General features: G+C 37.8%; 1 protein-coding gene across 1 annotated transcript in view; it reads right to left on the minus strand.

Annotated features, from left to right (window-relative positions):
* The window catches only part of ADAMTS3 (ADAM metallopeptidase with thrombospondin type 1 motif 3), a 216,543-nt gene that overhangs the window by 29,165 nt on the left and 165,383 nt on the right, over positions 1 to 21,995 (minus strand). Inside the window, exons 5-8 of the mRNA XM_054591487.1 lie at positions 19,013 to 19,212; positions 3,365 to 3,448; positions 1,315 to 1,471; positions 462 to 567 (exon numbers count right to left, since the gene is read on the minus strand). Of these exons, the coding sequence (XP_054447462.1) occupies positions 462 to 567; positions 1,315 to 1,471; positions 3,365 to 3,448; positions 19,013 to 19,212 (547 nt within the window). The remainder of the gene's footprint in view (positions 1 to 461; positions 568 to 1,314; positions 1,472 to 3,364; positions 3,449 to 19,012; positions 19,213 to 21,995) is intronic.

The raw sequence follows: 21,995 nt of genomic DNA on the forward strand, positions 1-21,995 counted from the left end.
ATTATGTCATTGTGTTTAATGTGGTTTCCTTAGAATGTGGATGAGATGCCGTAGAAACTTAACTCCTGTTTGTATCAATTAGCCTATGGTAAAATTGGTTCTGTTATAAGTCGCGTTGCTTAAAGTTGCAGAACATGTCGACAATGTTAAGGACGGACTTACTGTACAGGAAAATACGTACTGTTTAAGTTAACATGGCTTTTGTGGAGGAGTCACAGGAACTGAACTAGAGAACGGCTGGACAGAAAGGCCTTTCGCATTTTATGGCAGGGTGTCTCTGCAAGCTGGAGTCACTTATTTGGTTTCAGTGCATGACCTCTTCACTGCTTTCAGCTCCTCTCACTTGGCAAGGGACAAGAGCTGCATGCAGGCATGCACTGCGCCCAAAGCGCGAACAATGCTGAGAGAAGCAGGAAAGAAAAGACCTCTTTCTGGCTTTGTAGCTGTCAGCAGTGACTTACACATGGCCAGTTTCATGGGCTACTACAAAAGCAGATGAGAAACCGTCCTCGTGATTCAGGGTACAACTTCTCACCGGATGACACATGCCTGTGACTGGAGCATATCCTGTAGAGAATAACAATTACTTTTATTTTCATTTTATGAGAAAACCCATTAAGAATTACTACTGGACCTTTGCCTAGGGGGCGGAAAAGCTTTTCAGGAAACAGAGGCAGTATTATTTCCCTGCTAGCATTGTGCCACATTCTCTTGGGAAAGCCACAGGTAATCGTCTCTGAAAAGATTCATTGGGTCTGCATTTTCTCATTTCTTAAGGGAAGGAACTGCCCGGGGTTACCATTCTGGTCTGCCCACCAACTAAGCCTTGTCTTTCTGTTGTAGAGAATGGTCCTTCATATCATGGTACCGAAGAAGGCAGCCAGAAATTCCATCAACGTTGAAAAGAAAACCGTCAGTCTACTTTCTCCAAAGCCGACATCAGAATTTATTAGATAGATGTAAGCTGACTTTGGAAGAAAGCTCTTGGCAGTACTGGGTCAGCTCTATGGCATCTCTTTTCCCATCCCAAACACTTAGTGGGACTCACACTGCATTTTACAGCAACCCCTCTTTACCCCAAATGCACAATCATTATTTTAAAGGCAAGTGTAATTTATTATAGTATTGAAGTAGCATTTAACATTGTGAATTCCACAGAAGTCACTGGAAGCAATAGAAAGAAAATGTATGCTTGGCTGATGCATGCTGGAAAGTGGAGGAAGAGATGTGAACATTTGAACAGACTCCCTGATTTAGGATTACATTTGAAAAGTCATGCCCTTAAGCTTTTCTTCTCCATATTAATGGAAATACCTTGCATTCCAGCAGGTCCAAAGTCTTGCCTGGTTAAGAAAATTGCATGATCATGGTGTTCAGAATGGTTGGGATCAGGTTTTTGTTGTTGGCAAGCCCAGCGACACACATTCTCCAAGCTCCTGGATGGGTTTCCCCTCTCTATGAGGCTGATGGACTGAGAGGGAACATTATGTTGAAGACACACATCACATTGCCCAGAGACTTCCTTTCATATCTTTTGCCGAAGTTAACATTTGGGATTACAGCATTTAAATAATATTCGATAATGTTATTTGGGGCTTATTTAGATATCTACTTTAGTTTGGGAATTCTAAATATCCATGAAGATATTTAGATCCATGAATCCTTTACGATTACCTATATTACCTGTGCGTAAGGTGACTGACCCATATATGGGAATAGGTGATACTGAGATTTGCTGCTGTGAGGCACCTCGACGTTATTTATTTGGTTAAGAACTCTAATAGTCTAAATACTTCCTACTGCAGTTTAGATTTTTAGTTTCATAGGTATTGAGAATAAAAATAGAAGGAAAAAGTCTGGCATAAGACTTTTATTCAGAGCTGTTAAAGTGAAAGATCTTTAGTTAAGGTTGTTTATTTTTTTGTCCAGAATTAATCAACATATAGGAAGAATGTAAGTTCTTTAATGAGTGGCAAAGCCGGTCAAATCTTAGTTAATGTGGAGTGGTCAAATTCTATAAACCTCACACTGAAAGTAAAAACTTCCCCTTTTCTAAGCTCACAGCAATGAAGAAGGGTTTACACTTATCTTATAGGTCAAACAGATGGAGAGAAGTTCATTCGAATGTTGTTACTATCTCATTATGGTCAGGAGTCAAAAGTTCAGAGGCAAAAGGCCCATCTTTTAAGAACCCCGGGGCCACACTTCCCAGAGTAGCTCTGGAGGAATGAGACCTTGAACTTGCAACCCAAAATTCATCCCTACTTGGCTGACAGGCTGAGAGGTTTATTATATTTCAGCAAATATTTTTATCAGTGTTTACATTTGAAACAAAATTACCTTGTTTTGCTATATGCTGACCACATACTTCTCCAAAACAAATGATTTAACAACCAATTGAAGGCTGTTAACATCGCCAGCTGGAATTGACTTGTATTCAGTGTTACTGACACAGTCGGTCAGGTTTATGGGATAAAGATCAATGACACCTTCTCATCAGACAGTAAATGGATGTTAAATACATAATGAAATGTAAGCATATGGATTTTTCTATTTGCTAAATATATAATTTCATTACTATTTCATAATCAGAAAAATTTAATTTTGAGAGGGGGCATATAATTTTAAACATCAAGAAAATTGTTGTTTGTCACTTCCCCTAAGTTTTCTCCCCCAAGGGAGACACCATTTCATCCTTTTCATTATTTCCAAGGACAGGGACATACCTAGTGCCATTTCAAAGTTAAGTACAGTTAGTTACATCGCATGAAATGCCTACTATGTGCATTTTGACCCAAATTTTAATTTTTAAAAGAACTAAAGCTCTTTAAAATGAAAATATTCACTGTGTGCTTCATTTTTCTTAAGTGGAAAGATATACACATAAAATATTATCTTTAACAAATTATGTGAGGGCAAGGATCTTTGTTATTTTTCTTCACTGATACATTAAGAGCATCCAGAAAGCACCTGAACACCCACTCAATATAAATATTTTGAATGAATAAAGCATAAATTTGATAAAATGATGATACTACAGAAATTCTCTTTCCTCACAATGGAAATCGTATCCTTTTTTTTTTTTTTTTCAGTCACATTGGCATGCCTGATGTCAGGGAAGCTGTCCACAACTCCATTAGAGAGAGGCAAACACAGGGAGTGGTACAGCACAAAAAGTGTTCATCATCTGCTCATATTTGGAGATCTCCATTCACTGTGGTCATTTTCCTTCCTAGTTCAGTGCAACTGAGGTTTACGGGAGACTTATCTCTGCCATATGTTGGCTGTAGCTTTAACAATGTAATCTTCTGTTTGCTAACCCAGTCCTTCATGTTCATGGTTCACATATTTTAGGACAGTTTACCTTTGCATAACCCAGCATGATCATGCGCACGAGGGCCACATTTATGTGTACTCCGAGGGACTCATCATGGTAAATTTCATTCACCTAGAAACAAAGCAGATAATTACTAAAAGAAAAGCAACACAAAGGATTTTGTGAAATGCTTAATAATTAAGGGATCAGCTGCCATGTAATCACAAGTATTTAAGTTTTTGTTTAAACTGAACTCTTAAATGAAATCACCTGTATCTTTGGCATAATTTTTAGATATATGAATCATGATATTTTGCTATGTACAATGCACACTGTTTTGCACAAATTTTTGAGGGAAAAATAAGGATGTGCATTATACATGAGTATAATGATTACATACTATGGGTATAATAATACCATGCATAATGCACACAAAAACGTGGGTGCAAGATATGGTGAGTTTGTAGACTCCAGAGCATCATGAACATAGAGGATATGCTTGAAAAGGACCTCAGTAAACTAGGGTAGATATAATCAACATGGACTATAATCCACATATACCATTTACCAAAGGAAACCACAAGAGCATGACTCTGGTGAAGTGTCTAGCAGCTGAGTGGCAGCAACCACGCAGAGACAGAGAGTAGGCATTTGCCTGCTGGGGCACCCATGCACTAGCAGGGAGAGTGGTGCCTCTGGTTGCGGGGCCCACAGGAGTAGAGCCAGTGTCAGGGAGGAGGCCCTCTCAGTGTCCTCCCCCCTCCCCCAGCGTGGGGCACCTGGGGCATTAATAATTTAGAAGTCCTACAGAATAGAAGTCCTTCCACATTTATACTACTAACGTGCTTGTCCGAGTGCATATCAGATGAATGTCTGCTGTGGGTAGAGCTGAACAAAGCAAAGCTGAGTAACTGCTTTTATTTCATTTTTAAAGTTACTTTGGAATTCCTGTAAGTGATGTGGCATACTGTAAAACCATAGATATTAGAATTTAAGCAACCTCAGAGGTCATAGTTCAAAATAATTTCATACAAATGAAGAAGATGAACACTGTAGATGTTACCTGATATACAAAAACGCAGCAAGTTATGGGCAGATAAGAATCCAAAGTGGACACTGTATTTTCTGCAGAACCCAGTGCAAAATTACTGTGGTAAGGAATGCTTAGGGAGTTCACAAATGCCAGCAGGAATGGGAAAGATGAGGTTATCAAGCTAGATTACAAAGTTAGCATTTCCCAGGAACCCAACATTTGTCACAATAACTACACTTCTACTTAAATCCAGGAGGTCTGAACAGTAAGTGCAATTAAAAACCTACAGGGGAGAGATAGGCATAATCTCAGAGTGAGGCTTTGAAGAGAAATATAACTCAAGAATGGCAGAATACTCTGAAAAAGAAAAGAAACTCATGACTCATAAAATGGTAAAATGACACACTGACCAAGTTACAGACCAAGAAATCTAAACTGAAATGTTTCAAGAATCTAATGTGGCTGCATAGAACACCCTAAAAAAACAATGCCTTAAATGCAGACTAAAAATATACTTAGAGAATTCATACATGAAACAAAAAAGAACAATTAAAATGGAGGAAAAAGATCTGATGAACCAAGTACATGTATACTAAAAACGACGAAGTGCAGTTTAACAAGAAAAGATGCGGACTTAAGTGGAAAAATGCATGCATATGTGCACATTCACTTGCAAATACACACACAAGCATAGAATGGTAAGACCCAAATTAATCCTGTTCAAGGTAAGCGAAGGAGTGAAAAAGAAAATGTGCAATGAGGCGTGGAGGTAGGTGGCTCGTCCCCACGTTGTCCCAGTGTTGGCCAGGGTACCCCTGAAGTATTGAGTTCCTTTTGTCTCTGCTGTCATGTAAGAGATATTGATAAATACAAATGTATCTGAAGAAGGGCAAAGAGCAAGGAACCTAGAGAAAGTGTCACATAAAGAATGACTAGGGAGACACAGTAGCTAAGAGCCTGACACTAGACACAGTTTCAGGGACATCTTGGGTCAACCCCTCATTGTTTGTGTTCTTCAACTTTCTGAGCTTCAATCAATGGATATAAGAGCACTATCTCACGGGGTTAGGTAAGCAGGAAAGTATTTAACTCATGCAAACAAATGGCTCAAAAATTTTTTTTAGTGAGAGGGAGGGAAGGACATTAAAGTATTGGAAGTAGGAAAGAAAAATCTAGAAAGGAGACATAATAGCAGCCAATCGGAAAAGGGGTTTGATTCATTCTGTGTATTTACATAAAACAAATCTAAAAACCATGAGGGAAAACTATTAAAGGGGTGGATTTCAGGTAGATATAAGGAAAAACTGAATGCTGGGCAAAAGGCTGATTTCTTATGACCTCTTTGGTCTCCACACCTCCTATTGCCTTACTGAAAACTGAATGCCCCCTCTTTTTCTGGATTAATTATCTAATGAGGAAGTCCCTACATTATAGACCAATAAAAGTAAAAACTCCAAAGCCAGGCCTGTCACTGACATATTCATCCAGGAACTCACGGATATTCCAAGAGACTTTTGTAAAGCAGCTGTTTTGAATTAGCAACATGGCTTCACTCAACACATACTTAGCTTAATGTAACTGAAATGTAAATGCAATCCATGTTTTAAGAAAAAGGGTTGAAAGCAATGTCAGTAAATACACAAAACAGAAGAACAATACAACTGAAAACTAAAAAAACATAGTTAGGTTTAAACAAAATGAAGGAATTTCTGGAGCAGAGGTGACGGAAGGGAGGGAGGACTGACCTCCACTGCAGAACAGCAGTAACCGCTATGCGTTTAAATGTTACAGGAAAAATCTACAGAAAGTCTCAGAATCACAAAATTAACAAATGTTGGTAATAATGGCAAATGCCTTGTGATATCTGAGTTAGTATGATGTACATCTAATCCCCCTAAATTAGTAAATTCCACTGTACTTGGTGAAGTTTAAAATCAGCACAGTGCCAAGAAAGTATAATGAACAAAAGTCATGTTGGCATGTTGGCGGTGTTCCACAAATACGCCGCATCCACTTCATGAAAATACTACTTCATGAAATTATAAATGGTGGAATAATCTTAAAAATGTATCCTTCACCAAAAGAAAAGTTTCACTTAACAGAAGTCACTGTCAGGCCAGCTAAGTAGGTAATAGGGTTCTGACAGAACTGAAATTAGTTACGGAATGTTCTGAGTAGGCACGCGTTCAGGAGACTGTCACAGGGGATACCTAAATTTTATGGGTGGAAATAATCAAATATAAGGCAGTAATATTTATACACAGAAGAAAGTATCCTTTCAATGTGGCAAGTCAACAAATATTAGGTGTCTATATTATGCAAAGTACTGGATAGCACTTACTGTTTTGCGTTTCAAGGTTTAAAAAGTTGCTTCCTATATGTGATTTACTTTTAAAATGGCCTGAGTGATTTGGCTGCTTTTCACCTTGTCAGTCCTTATCAATAAGAAGATGCAAGGCTTTTACACTCTGAGACATAGTGGATATGGTAGGAGCTGGAGAAATAATTAGCACCTCAGGATTAGTTATTCCAAGACCTGGGTTTTGGTCCCAGCTATGCTACTGATGAACCGAGTGACCTGTTACTCATTTAACCTCTTTGAGCCTCCATTCTCTCCTTGGCAAGTTATAGTTGGACTTGCTCTGCCTCTATCACAGGTTTGTTCAAATTAAGCAACAGGCCACACGACTGCCCTAAGTGCTCTTCCATGTACCCAGGCAAAATGTTTTAAAGGTTTGCAGATGTATTTTCATAACCTACCTGAAAAGAGCTAGAAAAACAACTGCGCCCATCTTAATTTTCCCTGAAAGAGATGTCAAAACTCATCCTTGAAATCTGTTTAATGTTAATTGAAAGATGTATTTAACTTACTGCCCCCCTCAAAAAATTGACACTTTTTTCTAAAAATACTGTCTAAATGTTGTACAAAAGCTCTTTCCAGCAGATGGCAGTATGTACATTTTAGAGGGAGGAAGGGACAGGCTACTTAATACACCTGAATGTACCTACATACCAGCGGGTGTGCCTGCCTTTTCCTCTATTTACACAAAAATAAACAACTTCCTTAAAATTAAATAAGTTTTCAAAAATATTCTAACCCAAGGAAAACACTGAGTTTTGAATACTTTACTCATTTGACTCTTGAAAGCAAAGAAATATATTTAAGACATCTTTATTTAGATTGTTTTTTAGTGTCATCTGGTTAAAACAGAAGAGGCATAAAGAAACTCCTTTGACTTGGGTGTAAATTAATTGCAAATTTTAACAATCAATAAATGATACACAGAAACACTAAAAACATATCATGCTAAATTAACCATTGGAATCAAGATGAGCTAAAATAATACTTGTTTAGAGAGCATTTTTACAACTCAGTGATAAGGAAAGCAATTTTTTCCTAAGTAACAGCAACATCAGCAACAAACGAAAACAACAGCTGATGTTACATAGAGCTTTCTAGGTTCCACACACAGCACAGAGTTCTCAATATTTTACTTATATTAATTCAGGTAATCCTTGCAATAACTTTAGATACATCTCCATTTTACATCTAAAGAAACTGAGCCCCCTCGTTCCCAAAAGGACGAAACTGAGGCCCAGAGAACAGAAGCAACTTGCCCGAAGTCACACAGTTAGCAGACAGAGCAAAGGGTGCACACCTCATCGGTCTGACTCCAGTCAGTGGTTTCCAGCTCTGCCACCCTGCCACACTGCCACAGGTCTGCAGACTGCCCGCTGTCACCACTATGTACCAAAGATCTGCTTTTAGAGTAATCAATACTAATTTGCGACCCCTGAGTTTAAGAAACAGGTGAGGAATTGTATTGATAAACAGAACTTAAAAATTTCACTTCCTTTTCATAACCTTTCCTCATGTAAATTTTAAGGAAATGAGGAATTGGATTCAATGTATTATAAATAAGACATTCTTGATTATCAGTAGAGTGGTACACAAAAAAATATTGGGAAAAAATAAAGAGAAGCTAGAGCAGATGACTAGAAAAAACAAGAATAGAAAAGACAGGGCTGAAACTTATAACCAGTGCTTTGGGTTGTAAGAAAAGTATCAGGCATAAACATTTGAAAAAGCCACCTATTTGACACTACAGAATTCAAATCAAAGTTTGTCTATAAAAAACTGATAGCCTTTCACCATATGAGCCAGTCTACTGGAGTATGTATAGACTTACTGTGAAGTGTTCTGGGTTGAGACCAGAGTCTTTATTCAATTACTTGAAAGAAGGGGTAAACAAAACATTAACTTTCAGAAGACCTATATATATTGAAAGGAGTTTTGCCAATGATGTGCAGGGGTGGGGGTGGGGGGAGAGAAAAGGTAAAATAAAATCAAGTATTCCTTTCTGTGAAATGAAAATTCCTTCCAGGTTTGTTCCCGGACAGGACAATTTCTCCCAGGACATTTCCCTGGCAGGACAATCTGACCTGCTTTGTCTGACTAGCTGATGAACAGCTTTGTCTGGCTTCAACGAGGGAACAATATTTTTTCTTGCAGATGAGTGGAGGAGGTCTTGGGAGGCAGTGTAGCTTAGTGGTTATGGCATGGGCTCTGCAGCCAGACTGCCTGGGTTTGACCTTAGCTGTGTGACCTTGGGCATGTTACTTGTTTCTGTGCCTCACTTGTAAAATGAGATATTACAGATGATATAGCTCATCTGTAAAATGAGATAATTATGGTACTGTGCTTATAAGATTGTTGATAGGAATAAATGAGTACATATATGTATAGTACTTAACAGTGCCTGGCCCTTGCAAATATAAAAACAAAAACTGTTAGCCATTATTCATATTATTATTCACACAGAAACAAATAAATGGTACATGCAATTTTTTTTAGAAAAAGACTTGGTTAACTGAAGGTAAACAAGTAATAAGATAGCCTAGGTGGTTTTGGCTGTAGGAATAAATCAAGGAATTCTGAAATGGACTATGAAAAAATGTAACTCTATCCCCAACTATCTCTTGTAGAGCTAAAACTTTCAAACACTCATGTCCTCCATTCTCAGCTCCGTACTCTCTAGTCCTTTTACTCGAAGTAGGTAGCTGTCTCCCAACCTGCCAACTCTTCTTCTCTCACCCCCAATCTCAGATTAATTTTTTATGAATAGTCTTATCAAATATTTACTGAACAGGTGCCACATATGCAATTGCCCTAGAGGTGGGGGACTGAATAGCGAATGAGATGAATCTCTTCTTATCATGTGTACTCATATATTCTAATAGGTAATATAGGCTGTGAGCATGGGGAAAATGAATACAAAAAGACATACATTCAAGGACACTTTGGATGGTAATAGGTGCTATGAAATAAATAAATCTGAGCAGTGGGATCGAGGACAAGAGATTACGGAAGAAGGTCCCTGAGCCTGGGCCATCAGAGCAGGGAGACCCATGGATGGGAAGGAGATGGTCTGTCCTATTTGAGGATGAGCAACTGAGGCAAAGGGAAGAGCACATGCACAGGCTCATCCCACATCACGAAAGCTCAGAACTCAAAAGAGGAGAGCCCCTGATTGCCACTTTAGAAAGAGACAGAGACTCAGAGAAGCTCCATGATGGTCCCCAATAATCAGCACAGCCAAAATCCAAGTAAGTCTGTGTGATGCTAATTCCTGTTCTTGACAATACCTTGCTGTCTTTTTCTGTTATAGTGGAAGCGCTAAGTCTTTCCCTTCTTCTAAGGCTCCTTCCAGCTCCCCTAAAGATGTTTGTTCCAAAATATCAACTCTATTTCCCTTATTCAACTCCACTTTTCTTGGTATTCTTTCTCCTCTTTTATTAATGTTCTCAATTTTTCCTTCATCATAAAAAATAACCTGCCTACAATGTTTTGCAGTATTTAGAACTGTTTACCACTATGTTCTTCAATGATATTATTGGTTTATTTTTATTTTTATTTATTTTTTAGCAATATTATCTTATCTTTTTCTGTCTGGTCCACACATGTTAGTGTCTCATTGTTTTCGATCCTGTTCTCTTTTCACCTACTTTCCCTGCAATGTTTCATTAACTTTTGTTTCTTCAGCCACTACCTATAGGCTGATGAATTCCAAATGTTTCTCTAACACTGGTTCACCTCTCATTCTTCAGAGTCATCTGCTTAACTCTAGTAACAGATCTACATATTCAGAAGTATACCTAAACATCTCAAAGTGTACTTGCCTTTTCCCTCAAATCTATTCTTTTCTGAACACTTTATCACATCTGAAGACTAAATCATCCTTGACCTCTTCCTCTTCTTCAGATATTAGAGTCAATGCATTCACTACAAGCCCTGTGGACATCTCTTAAACCCATCCCTTCCCACCCACCTCCACATCCAGCAGCTTAGTATCCATCTAAATCAGTTGGACTGCTGTTAATAATCTATTAAAACTTTTGAAAATGTTTGCATTTGGGTAGTTTGGGCCCATTTCAGCTGTTCTCCAGAAGGGCAGATTATAATGGTTAGATGGTTGTTTTCAATAAACATGAGTCTGTTCTTTTAGGTTAAATATACTTTTACCCCTTGTAAGCACTGAAGGAGCTTTGGGTGGGTCAATAACAGGCAATTCAGCTACAAAACCTTCCAGTCTCTTCGGGCCTTTGGAACAGTGGAAAAATACCAAAAGCTCAGGTACAATTGATTCCCTTTTTTTCAAGAACGAGAAAAATGATTTACTCAGCGAGCTAAAAAGCTTTTCTGTGTTTTAGGACCCTCAGAGAAATCAAGGATGGAATAAATCTGGGAAGGATAAGGTCAGACTGATTATTTGTAACATAAAAAGGGAAGAATGGGTGAATGTCAGGAAAGGAAATCTGGGGCTACAGAATCAAAGGGGAAAGAGGAAACTGAGATGCTTCAGTAAAAATCAAAAGAACCTCTGAGGCAGCAACACTGTGGATGTCGTGTGATGTTAATGTAACCTGTGATGTGGGGACTCTCTTCTAGAATGACGGGTCCAGGATTTTCCAGGGAAGGTGTGCATGTTTATATAAGGAGTGGCTGAACTGACTTGTTCTTACTCCAATCTGTCTCTGTGACCTGGTATGTTCAATCCACATTGGGGAAATTAAGAGAGTTTGCTGAGGCAGGGAGGGGTGGTGTAAACCACAAGGAATTTGGAGCCAGACTGAATGTGGTTGGTCCCCTAATTCTGGTGCATAAATACTATGCGTCTATGTCCATAGCATGGTGTCTAACAGAGCCTCTTCCTCCAAATCATTCTAACACATCCAGGATTCTCTTTCTAAAACATAGACTGATCAAGTCACTGATCTTCTTTAAAACACTTTATGACTCTTCATTAGCAGGGTGAAATTCAAACTCTTTAGGATGGCACATGCTTTTCTGAAGGTAGCCCCGGCTACTCTACCCAGCCTCATCTTCTGCCATCTTCCCTAAATACCCTTCAATTTCACAAAAAGACAAGACTCCAGTGGTTCTCAAAACTACGACTTTTAGCATCTTTTTATAATCTGTTCCCCATCTTTCAAGACTCCTTTTTCTCTAGCAGGGAAATGCTAATTCATTCTCTAATGTACAACTCAAATGACATATCCTCTGTGAAGACTCCATCTGCCACTGGCATTATCTGCCACACCTTATCCCTTCCTTTTCAGTTAATGTTTACTTCGTGGCTGAATCTTTTGAAGAAACTATTATATTTTACTATTATTTGCAGATTTGTTTTTTTCACCAGCTAGAATTAGCTCCTTGTGGAATGGAGCTAAATTTTATTAATTTTTGCCTCTCTAGTGTCTAACAGGACTAGGTCTGTGAGAGGGTATATATGCCAGGTGAGTAAATGAGAAAAGGACAGTGTGAATTCATATGTAAGAAATGGATTAATGAAAATGACCCAAAATAGGAAACGGCTACATATTTCGCTTAGGTTGCATAAACACCTATACTCCCAGGGTAAATCTGCCTTGCAGTCATATTCAGTGTTTTCAGAAACATTATTAAGAAGTCAAAAGCAATGTTGAGATGTAATCATCACTAAGTAACCAGTCACCCACACATATTTGCTAACTCTTCAAAAAATCAATCAGTGCTTTGTTAGGGCCAGAGTATTTCCATAGAGTTTTTAAAAATATTAGGTAGTAAACCTTGCCACATCCAGATAATACAGCTATGCTGGTATTATCATTAATCCATTACCCATCTTAAGTAGCCAGTTTCAACATAAAAAAGAATTGATGAATTCCCTCTTTAATTATTAATGAGTACTTGGAAGTACAAGATGGTTTTACATACTAGGAGGCATTCTTTTAAATAAATCGCTTTCTTTTCACTTGGTAAATACTGAGATTAAGGCATAGACTGAATTCTCCGCCGGGCACCGAAAATATTAAGACACAATAGACCCAGGTCAATTCATAGATCTTAGCAAATGACAAGGATACCTGCCACAGACAGGGAAGCGTTGGTGACGGAGACCATCTGACATATCGAAAGAAAACAACCCACCCTCTAAGCTACAAATTCTGCTTCATCACCCTCTTAGAATTTTAAACTGGATTGCAAGCTGTTTTGATTCAATCAGGCATGTAACTGAATTCTCATTTCAATGACCTGAATGGTATTCTCACAAGACACAATAAAAAGTAAAGACAAGACACTGGAGTTTTATTTGTCAGGGGATACACAGGAGGCAGTAAAGCTTAGGGAGGAAGAGCCCTGGGCTCTGAAGGCAGAGAGATGTGGGCTGAAGTCTAGGCTCTGCCGCCTGTGAGCTGTCTGACTCTGGGAAGAGTAGCCTAACTTCTCTCAATCTCCATCTCCTCATTCATAAACTGGGACTAAAAATGAACAGATTCCAGGGCTGAGGATTATTACATAAGTCATGTAAAGTATTTAGCATAGGACCAGGCAGAGGGCAAAGGCTAAAGGTTAGTTGGTGGTAGGATAAGTCTTCATCTTTAACAAGATCAAATCATTCTTTGCACCTCAACCTAAAACTAGATGATTTTGAACATCTTCAAAGATTTTTACCACCAGCCTTCACTCCACATAATCTGTTTTTGTTTCCGAAAGATCAGTCCATCTATATAAACGGCACCATCAACCAGCAGTGTTCAAGCCAGACAAGTGTAGATCATGATGGATTCCTCTCTCTCCCTCAGTCCCGACCTGATCTGCTGGCAAGTTCTATTGGTTCTCCCAGAAATACTCCCTTGTTTAGCAGCCACCACTGTCTAACACACCATTTGCTCTTGCCTAAACATCTACAATTAATTTTCAGCTGGCTTGTCTTCATTGTCCCTGAACCTCTCTAATTCATTCCGCACAATACTGAAAGAAGCATTCAGTAGCTGTCCCTTAATTCTCCTAAAACTGAATTCAAGCTTCTCCTATGCCCTGACCCATGTTAAGGTGCTGTCTGTCAGGTCAGGTTTAAAGTCACTAGTTTTCCCTTTATGATTAATAAATCCTTTGTGGGGAGATCCTGTAAGGCAATGTATATATCCTGTTTCTCATTAGACTTTCATCCACTCATTTTTTCATTCATTGATGATACTTGTCTGCAATAATTACTGCATTAGTGCACGCCAGTTAGCAATTTTCTATATCTGTCATTCCTGTTACACATATTAACTGGAATTCTACTATAAGGGACAATTGTCCCATGTTTATTTACATAGTCCATTATTTATCTATATCAGTATGAACTCACAAGCATTCCTTTTACTGCACATGTTATAACCTTTTACTATCATTTATTTGTTTTTGCTTATATTATCTCAGATTTGGTTACTGGGAGCTACTTTAAGTGAAGTTGGCTACACGTCAGGGTTCTTAAGCTGGATGAGTGTCAACTGGGCTTTGACTCTCTGGAATGGTATGTGCTATTTTGGACACAAATACATTTTTCATGTTTTTTTTCAAATTCATAAATAAGTCCACATTCTAAAAGGTTTTTTTAAAAAAAAAAAAACATTGTTTTAGCCATACACTTTAATTCCTAAATATTATTTTGGCTAATAGAGTTTTCAGGATTGTGTTGATAATTATAGAGCAAATCAGAATATTTTTCAAGGAATGAAGGTTGGCATCATATTCCTCCTTCAGGCAAGTTACTATGATGTTGTAAATTAGCTCTCATTAGAGCCTACTTTGTTGAGCAGCCAGCCCAAAGCATTAATGAGCACATATGTTCTTTAGTTCATATCATAGAGTCTCCTTCAGATATATTTTTGAAAATTGCATACTAATGACTAATCATTAACGTAAATGTTAAAGTGGAATGGAATTAAAATGGGGATCAGAGACAAAATCAGTCTGGCTTTGCATTAACTAAGTACGTGACCCTAGGTAAGCAAGCTGACATTAGTCTTCAATCACTCTATCTTTACAAAGGAGAATGTTACAGAGGGTCACGTCTGATATTTCTTCTTAAATCCCAAGGTGTGATCTGATGTCAGGGCATATCAATGGTAACTTTTACCTAAATTACCTGTGGAAAGAGAGCATGTGGCTGAAAAAGCAAACATTAGGAAACACAGACTTCTAGTGTAATACATCACACTAAACTGGTTTCTTGAGAAGGAACATCATGAATCCCATTTGCATTTGAGGACATTAGACTTCAAAGTTAAAAAGTTCAAATGATGGAGTTATCCTTTGAAATTCTACTGTTTTTTATTTTGATCATTTAAATGACAGTCCACCTTTACCCTTGTAAGTGGAGACTATTCTAAAACTCTTTAGGGCATTTCCTCCTTTTACTTTCATCATATTGCCAGGAGCCATTCCTTTCCATCTGGATGAAAAGCGAAGAATTGGTGCTCATCCTTTACAATTCATTGGGGTTTCCTCCCCCTAAAGTCCGTATTTTCTCCTGTAGCAGTTAATACATATCCCAAAGGAAGGAACCACTCTAAAAACATACCACTGTATTCAGACTGGGAAAAAACTGTTACCTGCCTAAAACACTCAGAGTTCAGTAAGGTAAGTTCACGGTAGCTCACATCTGCCCACAGAGTTTGAGTGCCAAGATACAAAGAAAAATTGTTGGAAAAATTTCTGGCTCAGTCCAATTATTTCAATTTTTCACCCTAAGAAATTTCATTTCTATTTCTTCGTTTTCAAAGATTTCCCACCCCCATTCTCTCCTCTCAGTTCTTGTCCTTTATTATTCCACTAGTGATTTTTTAACTAGGGGTATTCATCAAAATTACCAACTGGGCTTAACAAACAATACTCTTGATTCAGTAGCTCTTTCTTGACTCAGCATTTGCAGTTTATGATCCTTCACAGACTGGATCGCACTTTATCCAGTCCTTTGCCTGACTCTCTTCTTGATCAAATTTCTGTATCTCTGCTCACACAGTATTTCAGAGAAGCTTTCTTCTAACCTCCTTTGCAAACTAACCCCTGTCCCCCTTGACAATAGCCCTTTACTCTTATCTGTTTTCCTTCTTGGCAGTTATTACAGCCTGCAATCTCCTTTCTTCTTTAGAATTCTTCTGTAAAACTAGGACTGCTATCCCTATCTTACTGGTGAGGAAACTGAGGCACTGAAAAGTTCCTACTTGTGTACAAGGCCTCTCACCTTGTAGGTGTTGGGTTCAGGCTTGAACCCCAAACTGTCCTGCCTTTCCACCATAGAAGGCTGCCTCCTACACATTTACTGATTTCTCTGCGAAAGACACAACTCAGGAAGAGCCAAATGGAATAGACACCCAGAGCAATGCATGGAGGGAGGTGTGCAGAGGTCCACGCTCCTTCAGGGGCTGCACCCTCCCATCTGGGCTCCACCCTGCCTTCTCTCTAAATAATAACCATCGCCATGTTATCATTATATGAGACTTTCTAAGAAAATTCAAATAATTTTAAAAATTTATCTCCATTTTATCAATATTTTAAAGCCTTTGTTTTCTCTAGAAAAATGGGAATATTCCAATCTTGCAATATACTTGGGAAAAAAATAATGACACCCAAGAAGTGTTAATTTACTTCTTAAACACTACTTTCATTATATCACTAAGTTGATTAAAAGCCTTCATTTGTCATTTATATCCTCTTTTTAAAAAATATTTTATTTATTTATTCTGAGAGAGAGAGGGAGGAAGGGAGAAAGAGAGGGAGAGAAACTCTGATCGGTTATCTCCTGCACGTGCCCTGACCAGCAACTGGACCCACAACCCAGGCGTGTGCCCTTACTGGAAATCTAGCCAGCGACTTTTCACTTCGTGGGGCGACGCACAGGCAACTGAGCCACACCAGCCAGAGCATATAATCTCATGTTTTGAATTCAACATTTCTACCCTCCAAGATCGTTCCTAATCTACGCCCATGCTGTTTATACTCCTTTGTTCATTTATCCATTCTTTCTTTAAATAGATGTTTAATATTTAATAATTTAAAAACCTTTTTCATGATATGAAAGTATGAAATAAGAAATACAAGCTTTTCTTTAAAAAAAGAGTTCAGTATAAATTAAAAAGACAACCATGAGGTAAATCACTTTTTAGGAACTGTGCAGTAAATATCATCTGAGTGCTGGTATGGGAACTGAATTGACTACTAGGCAAACTAAAGGAAGAATGTATTTACTGAGTAGTCAACTAAGGCAAAGGTTTCTTGTCAATAGATTTTTACCTAGAAAACCTTTACATTTTCATGTTCCCTTCAAAAAACAAAACAAAATAACAACAAAATGAAAATAAGTAAACAAATCCCTAAAGACCCAGTTTAACTCCCAACTTTCTTATGAATTGAATTATTAAGGAACATCTCGTCAAAGCTTTCAATTTTATAAATACACAAACTAAATCTCAGGAAGGCACATGATTTGTCTAAGGCCACAGAGCCCACCCGTTAATAGAGCTCAAACTGAAACCTCTGCTTCCTAAGTTTCAATTTAATATTCTCAGCACGTGACTACTTGGGCAACTATTGCCATAGTTCCCTTCTCTGAAGTCTTAGAGAATTTATAATACAGCATCTACAATATGAGCCTTAATCATAGCATGTCTTTTATTGCTTAATCTTTAAAATCTCTCTTGCATTTTTTTCTCCTCAGCTAAGTTATAAGTTCTGTGAGGGCAAGGACCATATCAAATTTCTGCTGCATCACTCCAACAGCCTTCTTCACTCTGAGCCATCAGTTAGGCACCTAAGACATCTACCATTGACTGCCTTGCTAGTGGTAGGAGAAGGAGTCCATGAGGTATAATAACTAAAGTACCTGGGAATAGCATCTCCACAGGAATTGCAAAATTTTAGATAATGTTGGAAATAAATTTCACGTGGAAATCTGAAACATGATTATGCACTTCTGCATGTGTATATTGCACTGTATAAAGTACATGACTTGCGTTTATTCATTCAATCCTCTTGATATCCCTAATAAGTCCTATAATTTTTCTCACTTTCCTGATGGGAAGACTAAAGCAGGCACGGAGAAGCTAAGCAACATGCTCCAGTTTATGCTACTAGCAAGTCATACAATAGCCAATAGTTGAAGGCATTCATTTAATTAGCTCTGATGAAGCTTTATACAAGGCTAGCTATTGGTTTTCTGAGTGACAGTTGGTCTTCACAACAGGAATTGGTGCTGATGAGCAAATAAAAATGTATTTGAATTTCTACACTCATTTTGCATTTCAAAGAGACATGGTATCTGTGGAATTTTATGAACTGGCATCTCAATGAGCAAAAGTATATTTAACATATAGGCTTAAATATTAGGATAAATAAAATCATGATTAATAACTAACAATTTTTCTTCTCCAACATAATTATTTGCAATTTAATCTTAAGCATTGACAAAAAGAAGGTAAACCTCATAGATGACCAAAGAAGTTACATTTGTAGTCAAAAGCTAAAAGAGGGAAACAACAGGCTTAGGTAACAACATTTGGTAGATCAATAGAATATGTATTTCATAGTTCTAAAAGATAAAATATATAAATTTGATTGCACTACTACCTCAATTACCTTTTAGAAGTAGGTGATTTATAAATTATTTCTCCTTAATTGTTCTCTGACTATTCACAAGGAAAAGCACCAGTTTGAAGGATGTTGACTGAATGTCCTCTGGATATGATTAAGGCCCATGAAGAAGAAATATAGGACAAATTTTAAAGAGCCCTTTATGACTGCACTGCAGCACTGTGTCGAGAGTTGACTGTGCTTTGTAGGTATATTACCTTCATGATATAATATTGAAAAATGTCACTCTTACTCAAAGGCTCTACCAACAAGCATCAGACAGAGTTATCAGGCCTAAATCATTCTTTATCATCCTGGGATACAACATGATTCTGAAAAGAACTATTTTATCCTTTGTGGCCTACGTCAAGGCAGAGATTAAGTCCCGAAGGTTTAGCTTATTCCCAGAACAAATGAAGAAAACAATTCATGTCACAGTTCCACTGGATTATGACTTTTTCAAATTATGATTTCCCCTTGACGACAATAGAAAATTAGTTGATCAACCAAAAGAAATGTGTGCTTCATGCTTCCTTCCTTTCCTTTTGCATCCTTGTTTGTTAACTGTGTAAATCACTGTTTGCATTCAATGCAGTAATTAAACATTTTGGACATGGGGCACAGTCATGGAACTGCTCACATAGGTTTCCAGAAGACTCCAACAAAATAGATGTGAACTAAATGATTTTTTAAAAAGAGACTTCACAAAGAAGTAACTACTCACAATGTTCATCAGGGTGAGGAGGTAGTTCTGGACGTGCTCTTTGCCATGGAAACGGACCACAGAGTCATCCACTCCCAGCAGCACCTCAATGTTGTAATCGTTTTCTTCCGCATGTCTGCGATGCCTAATTGTTTCATTCAGCTGCCGGTCAATGTTGCGGTAACCAGTGCCTAGATCTTCAAGGCCTTCCAGATCTGACTCTATGAAAAAGCAAAAAAAGCTCAAGCATTTCAGCTTCTCCAACGGGTCTTCTAATACCTTTCTGCAAGATCTTCTAGGAGGCCCATTGTTATAATCCATAATCACTCAGACACTGGTTTTCAGTTTATTCCATAAACAATATGTACTTTTGTATGCCCAGACAGACCTCCTACAAATTCAACATAGAACAGAAACATATAGAAACACTGAGGGTAAAATGATATTACTGTACAGAAGGCAACGTTGCCATGCTGGTCTAAATGTTCCATGAGGGAAAGGGTAGTTTAATCTTCCTCCAGCTGATCCCCACTGCAGAGCAAAGAAAGTGAGGTACAAAGAAAGTGCTGGCTACACAGTTACTAAATAAATTGAGATTATAAATTAAAAAAAATCATGTGTTGATACGTTTACAGAGGTTAAATAACTATATTCAGAATGTAGAATTTGTATCTCAATACATATAAATTGCTCCTTTTTCCAGTAGCCTTAACTTAAAAATCCAGTTATAGCATGACAACACAACAGCATTGAGTGGTATAATTATCAGTCACTATCTATTACTTTATTTCTGCTGAATATGTTTTTCTAGTGAATGCTGCAAGGGAAGAAGTGGATATACAAGGTACAACCATTAAACATCCAGTTAACACCATAGGTCTACACAGTTGTGCTGGCCATCAGTTGGATAGCAGGTCATTTCAACTGCTCTATAGCTGAATCTACGAGATGCCAAAGTAAGAAGGTCAGAAAATTACCGATAGCCAGAGGAAAAAAAAGTATAAATGGTTTTTCAATTGTATTTTTAGTTTAAAAAATTTAAAAATTTTACTTTCCAAATGGAAAAAGATGCACAAACACACAGAGAGGTACATATACAGAGAAATACACACACAGATATACATACATATGTCTGACTGTCCATCTATCTACTTATCTGGAGAAAGTGAATGAAGCATCCTTAAGTTCTAAACATCTAGACCTGCCTTCAGATCACCATATTTTTGGCAAAGAAAATATTTTTGGTGGACTGAGAAGTAAAATCTGTCATTTGGATATTAAAGTGAAAGCTATTCAAAACTGCTGGTATAAAACTGAAAGTATATTCATTTCCATTTCAAATATATAAAGCCTGGAAAAAAATTTATTTTACAAACTGCTTGATGTCTAAAAACAACCACATATCTGAAAACACATTTGACAGAACCATGTCTGACTTCATGCTTTATGTGAAGGCTTATTTAATGCTTCACTGGGCCCTGTAAGCTATTGGAATTAGTGTGTGACATTAATGAATAGGCATTTTCCTCTCCACCTTTGTGGTTTTAGTCAAGTTGAGAGGTAAAAAAAGGTGTCTCTTAGCCAGAAAGACTGATGACCAAGCTATAGCCACATGGGATTAGAAATAGTGGAAGTACAGATCCCACTCATACCCTTTCCACTTAAAAGAAAAAAAAAAGAAAGAAAGAAGCACTAGCACCCTCCCCAGGAGTATGGGTGTAAGTTCTGAATGTGACTAGTCAGGTTTGAAAGCTATACTGTAATTCACTTTGACCCAAGCCCAAATGCTAGATCATTAGCTGGGAATTTTCTCCTCATCAGGGATTCACGTTGGCTCCACAACACATAAATAACTCTCACCACCATCCACATCAAACAGAAAGCTTTCCTCAAAAGTTGTTTTGGAGAGTTGTAAACCTCCAGTGAAGGCAAGCGACTACACCTGCAAACAGCTTTACTATTCAACCTCAAGTCTTTTTACACACTTGAAAATGTGAAAGGTTGTGATAGCTAGCATACAAATAGGAAATTCATACATGAACTCCCCGTTCTAAAAATGGTTCTCTTTGGCAGGACTGTCAGCGACCACATCCAATGGAAATATACCAGCAATGTCATCATATCATTAAGTCTGATGGCCGAATGAAGAAGGCTGAATACGTATTTCAGAGAGATGGTTCATTCTGCTCTAACACACCTTTGGTTTGGCCTTTCTATCTCTCCTTAAATAGGCAATTTTCTGGGAAGAGAAGAGAATCTCTTCTTTCACTGCATAGAACCTAGGAAGGAAGAAGGAAGCCTTTTTCTTTCAACCACTGCCTTTATTCAATCAAGAATACTTCTGTCCCTATTCCTCCTGTGCTGTACTGTATGTACAGTGTTCTTTTTCACAATTCCTAAAGTGAGCAATGCCAAACATTTCAAGGAAAAACAGTGGAATAACTTCTGGCACTTATTATCTATACACATCTCTATTAATTACAGGCAGCTCTGAGGCTGTAAAATATCTTCATTCATCATGAATTTTTCTCAGTATGCCTACTTAATAGTGTAATGGTAAAATGATTAGTAGCATGGGCTTTTAAGCAGACATACCCGGCTTTAAATCCTGAGAGTGTCACATCCTATCAGTGTGGTTTTATTTAAGATGCCTGACTTTGCAGACTTGCTGCAATGATGTGATTGATGATCATTAAAAAACACTGTGCCCAGTGCTTAGATTTAAGTGCTTAATAAATACAATTTACTGCTCCTACTACAATAACGATGCTGTGATGATGATTTCCCATTAAGAGAAGCCATCATTTTGAAACCTTCCTACATTCTATTTTGCACATCACAGATCAAAGAGTTGTGCTTTTAAAACACAGATGAGAAAACATTCTTGAGTTAGTGACCAAAACCCTGCACTGCTGGTGACTTTAGAAATGAGGGTGACAACATCTCCTGCAGAGCACAAAGTAGATACAAGAAGAGAAGATCTAGAATGTTTACGATTAATGTT

This window comes from Pteronotus mesoamericanus, unplaced genomic scaffold (assembly GCF_021234165.1).
Source record: "Pteronotus mesoamericanus isolate MK-2021 breed Mesoamerican mustached bat unplaced genomic scaffold, CSHL_Meso_final contig_130, whole genome shotgun sequence".
NCBI lineage: Eukaryota > Metazoa > Chordata > Mammalia > Chiroptera > Mormoopidae > Pteronotus > Pteronotus mesoamericanus.